The following is a 7,258-nucleotide window of genomic DNA, read 5'->3' as shown; positions in this document are numbered from 1 at the left end:
TAAAAATGGCCAACTCACAGAACTTATTACTATGTGTGTGTACGGTCAAATCTACCTAGCAACAGCAGTTGGTAGGTACAACCACAGAAGTAAAAAATTTTTTTTAACTTTTGTGTGTTTTGCATTCTGAAGTGAGGTTGCAACTCTCTGCTCCCATCCAGTGCTAGATATCTTTTTTTCATCATTCTAGCTATAGTGGAAAGGGGGGCCCTCACAACCTATTGACCAAACGTGGGTCCACACAAAGTAGGCAAGACGTGTGTGTGTGTGTGTGTGCGTGTGTGTGTGTGTGTGTGTGTGTGTGTGTGTGTGTGTGTGTGTGTCATTGAGTACTTTGCTGTCCTTAAAAATGGCCACCTCACAGAACTTATTACTATGTGTGTGTGTACGGTCAAATCTACCTAGCAACAGCAGTTGGTCCTCACAACCACAGAAGTAAAATATTATTTTTTTACTTTTGTGTGTTTTGCATTCTGAAGTGAGGTTGCAACTCTCTACTCCCATCCAGTGCTAGATATATTTTTTTCATCATTCTAGCTATAGTGGAAAGGTGGGCCCTCACAACCCATTGACCAAACATGGGTCCACACAAAGTAGGCAAGACGGGTCCACACAAAGTAGGCAAGACGTGTGTGTGTGTGTGTGTGTGTGTGTGTGTGTGTGTGTGTGTGTGTGTGTGTGTGTGTGTGTGTGTGTGTGTGCAATAACGCGTGTGTGTGGTTCAGGCGCACGGCAGTCCAGGTGCATTCTGGGAGTCTGAGCAGGAGTCTTTGCTGTTCGTCATCGAGATGAAGAGTGAGCGCGTGCAGGAGCAAAACAGGACGTTGCAGCAGATGGAAGAACTGGTGAGTTTCTTCTTTGACTCTCCTTTGTGTGGTCGATGAAGTGGTTAGTGTAGTCTTTTTCATGCAGTCATTGGTGTAGCTGTCAATGGAGTCATTAATGCTCTGCTCAATGTCACTGTCAATGTAGTAGTTCATGTTGTCGTTAGAGCAATCATTCATGTAGTCTAGGGCTAGCCCTTAATTGATGGTGGCGCACCGCCACGGCAAAATCACAGCCGCCACACCTTAAAGATGAGGGTTTCTAGGTGAAAACACCTTAAAGATGAGGGTTTCTACAAACCCAGTTTCCATATGAGTTGGGAAATTGTGTTAGATATAAATATAAACGGAATACAATGATTTGCAAATCCTTTTCAACCCATATTCAGTTGAATGCACTACAAAGACAAGATATTTGATGTTCAAACTCATAAACTTTATTTTTTTTGCAAATAATAATTAACTTAGAATTTCATGGCTGCAACACGTGCCAAAGTAGTTGGGAAAGGGCATGTTCACCACTGTGTTACATGGCCTTTCCTTTGAACAACACTCAGTAATAGTTTGGGAACTGAGGAGACACATTTTTCAAGCTTCTCAGGTGGAATTCTTTCCCATTCTTGCTTGATGTACAGCTTAAGTTGTTCAACAGTCCGGGGGTCTCCGTTGTGGTATTTTAGGCTTCATAATGCGCCACACAATTTCAGTGGGAGACAGGTCTGGACTACAGGCAGGCCAGTCCAGTACCCGCACTCTTTTACTATGAAGCCACGTTGATGTAACACGTGGCTTGGCATTGTCTTGCTGAAATAAGCAGGGGCGTCCATGGTAACGTTGCTTGGATGGCAACATATGTTGCTCCAAAACCTGTATGTACCTTTCAGCATTAATGGTGCCTTCACAGATGTGTAAGTTACCCATGTCTTGGGCACTAATACACCCCCATACCATCACAGATGCTGGCTTTTCAACTTTGCGCCTATAACAATCCCGATGGTTCCTTTCCTCTTTGGTCCGGAGGACACGACGTCCACAGTTTCCAAAAACAATTTGAAATGTGGACTCGTCAGACCACAGAACTAAGGCTGAAACGACGCGTCGACATAGTCGACGTCATCGGTTACGTAAATACGTCGACGCCGTTTTTGTGCGTCGGTGCGTCGCATATTTACGTCACACTACTGTCATGGCGGAGCGCAAAGCAGACGATGCGAGCGAGGGGAAAAAAGCACGCCAAAAGTCGTCAAAAGTGTGGGAGTATTTCAATAAACGGCCTAATAATGTTGTTGTATGCACACTGTGTCGAGCGGAAATGGCCTATCATAGCAGCACAACGGCTATGAACGAACATTTGAAAAGAAAACCCCCGACAGCGTTCTTGCCATCACCATCAACAAGTCATTCGTCCGCGTGCGTATACGTTGTCATTATTACACAAAAACATGAATGTGTCATTTGTATCTGCGTTGTAAATTCATAAACTAAAGCACCGTTTGCTCTGAGAGGCGCGTTTGGCGTGCCTGTTCAGTGTTTACAAAGACGCGCTCCTCTTTAACGCTGTGAAGAGGCGGCGGCGGCGAGCGAGCGGCGAGGCGGGGCGCGCCGGGAGCGACGCCGCAAGAGACAGGGGACGACGAGCGAGCGGCGAGGCGGGGCGCGCCGGGAGCGACGCCGCAAGAGACAGGGGACGACGAGCGAGCGGCGAGGCGGGGCGCGCCGGGAGCGACGCCGCAAGAGACAGGGGACGACGAGCGAGCGAGGAAGAGGAGCTGAAAAGCGAGGAAAGAAAGAGAAAAGAGTTGGAAGAGAAAAGACTTTGTGTAAAATTAAAAGATTGTAAACCTGGCAAAGCCGTCTGGCGTTCAGTCTGTCGGTCCTGAAAGAACCCCACGGCACAAGACGTGTCACAAACGCTAACGTTAATTAGTTGTGCAAATACCTTTTACAACATTAACAGTTACATATACTATGTACAAACCAACAATTAACTTTCACTTTAATCATACTATCATTGTTGTGTTATTAAGCAAAATAAGCAATACTTTTACTTTTGTTGAAATGTTTACACTGTACACTTTTTTGTATTGGATGTTTAGCTTTATTTTTGCACATTTTAGCAAATAAGCAATACTTTTACTTTTGTTGAAATGTTTACACTTGTTACAGAATATTTCCGTTTTGCACTTTTTTGTATTGGATGTTTATCTTTATTTTTGCACATTTTAAAGCAAAATAAGCAATACTTTTACTTTTTAAATGCTTATACTATTCCAGAATATTAAGATTTGCACTGGATGTTTACTTTTATATTTGCACATTAAAAAGCAAATAAGCTATTTTTAATTTTGTTAAATGTTAAAAGTTTTAAATGTTTACATTGTTACAGAATATTTTGTCATGTTGTTGTCAATGTTGACTGAGTGGCCATGCTTTTTTTTTTGTAAATAAAAGCCATGCCTTTTGAAAAAACTGGCCTACATTTATTTTTTCCTCTTCATTTTAAATAAAAAAAATAATCGGTTAAAGGAAAAATAATCTATAGATTAATCGAAAAAAATAATCTATAGATTAACCGACTAATCGAAAAAAATAATCTATAGATTAATCGATAGAAAAATAATCGTTAGCTGTAGCCCTACACAGAACACTTTTCCACTTTGTATCAGTCCATCTTAGATGAGCTCAGGCCCAGCGAAGCCGACGGCGTTTCTGGGTGTTGTTGATAAAAGGTTTTCACCTTGCATAGGAGAGTTTTAACTTGCACTTACAGATGTAGCGACCAACTGTAGTTACTGACAGTGGGTTTCTGAAGTGTTCCTGAGCCCATGTGGTGATATCCTTTACACACTGATGTCGCTTGTTGATGCAGTACAGCCTGAGGGATCGAAGGTCACGGGCTTAGCTGCTTACATGCAGTGATTTCTCCAGATTCTCTGAACCCTTTGATGATATTACGGACCGTAGATGGTGAAATCCCTAAATTCCTTGCAATAGCTGGTTGAGAAAGGTTTTTCTTAAACTGTTCAACAATTTGCTCACGCATTTGATGACAAAGTGGTGACCCTCGCCCCATCCTTGTTTGTGAAAGACTGAGCATTGGATGGAATCTACTTTTATACCCAATCATGGCACCCACCTGTTCTCAATTAGCCTGCACACCTGTGGGATGTTCCAAATAAGTGTTTGATGAGCATTCCTCAACTTTATCAGTATTTATTGCCACCTTTCCCAACTTCTTTGTCACGTGTTGCTGGCATCAAATTCTAAAGTTAATGATTATTTGCAAAAAAAAAAAGTTTATCAGTTTGAACATCAAATATGTTGTCTTTGTAGCATATTCAACTGAATATGGGTTGAAAAGGATTTGCATATCATTGTATTCCGTTTATATTTACATCTAATACAATTTCCCAACTCATATGGAAACGGGGTTTGTAGGTGAAAACAAATCAAAGTAATATCATGTATTGTAGACTCCAGAAGAAGTCGCACAACGTCCAACGCTCTTTTTGACTTATACATATACCCTTAGATATACTCTTAGATATACTCTTAGATATACTCTTAAATATACCCTTAGATATACCCTTAGATATACCCTTAGATATACTCTTAGATATACCTTTAGATATACCCTTAGATATACTCTTAGATATACCCTTAGATATACTCTTAGATATACCCTTAGATATACTCTTAGATATACCCTTATTTATACTCTTAGATATACTCTTAGATATACCCTTAGATATACCCTTAGATGTACTCTTAGATATACCCTTAGATGTACCCTTAGGTACACCCTTAGATACACGCTTAGATACACCCTTAGATACACCCTTAGATGTACCCTTAGATACACCCGCGGACAGCCATCTACAAAATGTACAACTATGAAGTGGACAGTGGCGGCTTGTGAGGAGAGGAAGTCCAAGTGGAGCAGCAGCACCAATCCAGTGTGACATCATGCTTGCTTCTCGTCAGGGACAGTTCTAAACCCGAGTACAGTCTATAATAACACCAGAAAAAGGCGCTAGATTTGTTGCTAGAGTCACTAAAAGTCTTTTGACACTTGAAAACTTATCATCAAAGTACAAACCCTGTTTCCATATGAGTTGGGAAATTGTGTTAGATGTAAATATAAACGAAATACAATGATTTGCAAATCATTTTCAACCCATATTCAGTTGAATATGCTACAAAGACAACATATTTGATGTTCAAACTGATAAACGTTTTTTTTGTGTGCAAATAATCATTAACTTTAGAATTTGGTGCGAGCAACACGTGACAAAGAAGTTGGGAAAGTTGGCAATAAAGACTGATAAAGTTGAGGAATGCTCATCAAACACTTATTTGGAACATCCCACAGGTGAACAGGCAAATTGGGAACAGGTGGGTGCCATGATTGGGTATAAAAGTAGGTTCCATGAAATGCTCAGTCATTCACAAACAAGGACGGGGCGAGGGTCACCACTTTGTCAACAAATGCGTGAGCAAATTGTTGAACAGTTTAAGAAAAACCTTTCTCAACCAGCTATTGCAAGGAATTTAGGGATTTCACCATCTACAGTCCGTAATATCATCAAAGGGTTCAGAGAATCTGGAGAAATCACTGCACGTAAGCAGCTAAGCCCGTGACCTTCGATCCCTCAGGCTGTACTGCATCAACAAGCGACATCAGTGTGTAAAGGATATCACCACATGGGCTCAGGAACACTTCAGAAACCCACTGTGAGTAACTACAGTTGGTCGCTACATCTGTAAGTGCAAGTTAAAACTCTCCTATGCAAGGCGAAAACCGTTTATCAACAACACCCAGAAACACCGTTGGCTTCGCTGGGCCTGAGCTCATCTAAGATGGACTGATACAAAGTGGAAAAGTGTTCTGTGGTCTGACGAGTCCACATTTCAAATTGTTTTTGGAAAATGTGGACGTCGTGTCCTCCGGACCAAAGAGGAAAAGAACCATCCGGATTGTTATAGGCGCAAAGTTGAAAAGCCAGCATCTGTGATGGTATGGGGGTGTATTAGTGCCCAAGACATGGGTAACTTACACATCTGTGAAGGCGCCATTAATGCTGAAAGGTACATACAGGTTTTGGAGCAACATATGTTGCCATCCGAGCAACGTTACCATGGACGCCCCTGCTTATTTCAGCAAGACAATGCCAAGCCACGTGTTAAATCAACGTGGCTTCATAGTAAAAGAGTGCGGGTACTAGACTGGCCTGCCTGTAGTCCAGACCTGTCTCCCAATGAAAATGTGTTGCGCATTATGAAGCCTAAAATACCACAACGCAGATCCCCAGACTGTTGAACAACTTAAGCTGTACATCAAGCAAGAATGGGAAAGAATCCCACCTGAGAAGCTTAAAAAATGTGTCTCCTCAGTTCCCAAACGTTTACTGAGTGTTGTTAAAAAGAAAGGCCATGTAACACAGTGGTGAACATGCCCTTTCCCAACTACTTTGGCACGTGTTGCAGCCATGAAATTCTAAGTTAATTATTATTTGCAAAAAAAAAAAAAGTTTGAGTTTGAACATCAAATATCTTGTCTTTGTAGTGCATTCAATTGAATATGGGTTGAAAAGGATTTGCAAATCATTGTATTCCGTTTATATTTACATCTAACACAATTTCCCAACTCATATGGAAACGGGGTTTGTACATTGTACAATAAGCAGCAACAATAGTGATACTAATTAATAACAGATTTGTTTTTAAATATGTATGTATGTTTTAGCCTTTTCAAAGATAAACATATTATCTTTGAAAATTATACAATGACATGATGACCCTAACCACGCCTCCCCACCGCCCCAGGTATCTTGGCTGTTAGTAGTTAATAAGTTGTCTTTGATGTAGTAATTCATGCAGCTGTTGATACAAGCATGAGGTCCACGTAGCTGTTGATGTAGTTGTTAATGGAGTCACTCATGTTGTTGTTGTAGTTGACGTCATTCATGTAGTCTGTAGTTGTCATTGGTGACATGGTAGTTCATGGAGTCATTACTCTAGTATTCGGTATAGTTGTTCCTGTAGTTGTCATTGTTGACATAGTATTTCATGACGTCATTACGCTAGTATTCAGTATAGTTGTTCATGTAGTTGTCATTGTTGACATAGTAATGCATGAAGTCATTACGCTAGTATTCAGTATAGTTGTTCATGTAGTTGTCATTGTTGACATAGTAGTTCATGGAATCACTACTCTAGTATTCGGTATAGTTGTGCATGTAGTTGTCATTGGTGACATACTAGTTCATGAAGTCTTTACTCTAGTATTCGATGTAGTTGTCATTGTTGACATAGTGGTTCATGTAGTCATTACTATAGTTTTTGATGTAGTTGTTCATGTAGTTGTCATTGTTGACATAGTAGTTCATGAAGCCATTACTCTAGTATTCAGTATAGTTGTTCATGTAGTTGTC

The 7,258-nt window shown here is 40.7% G+C and overlaps 1 protein-coding gene across 2 annotated transcripts in view; it reads left to right on the top strand.

The window, feature by feature from the left end:
* Positions 1-7,258, top strand: part of ccdc69 (coiled-coil domain containing 69) — a 43,481-nt gene that overhangs the window by 29,423 nt on the left and 6,800 nt on the right. For both annotated transcript variants that reach the window (XM_061976834.2, XM_061976833.2), the window contains exon 7: positions 726-845. In XM_061976834.2, coding sequence (XP_061832818.2) covers positions 726-845 — 120 coding nt within the window. The remainder of the gene's footprint in view (positions 1-725; positions 846-7,258) is intronic.

This window comes from Nerophis lumbriciformis, linkage group LG16 (assembly GCF_033978685.3).
Source record: "Nerophis lumbriciformis linkage group LG16, RoL_Nlum_v2.1, whole genome shotgun sequence".
Lineage (NCBI taxonomy): Eukaryota > Metazoa > Chordata > Actinopteri > Syngnathiformes > Syngnathidae > Nerophis > Nerophis lumbriciformis.
This window is presented reverse-complemented; position numbering and strand designations above follow the sequence as displayed.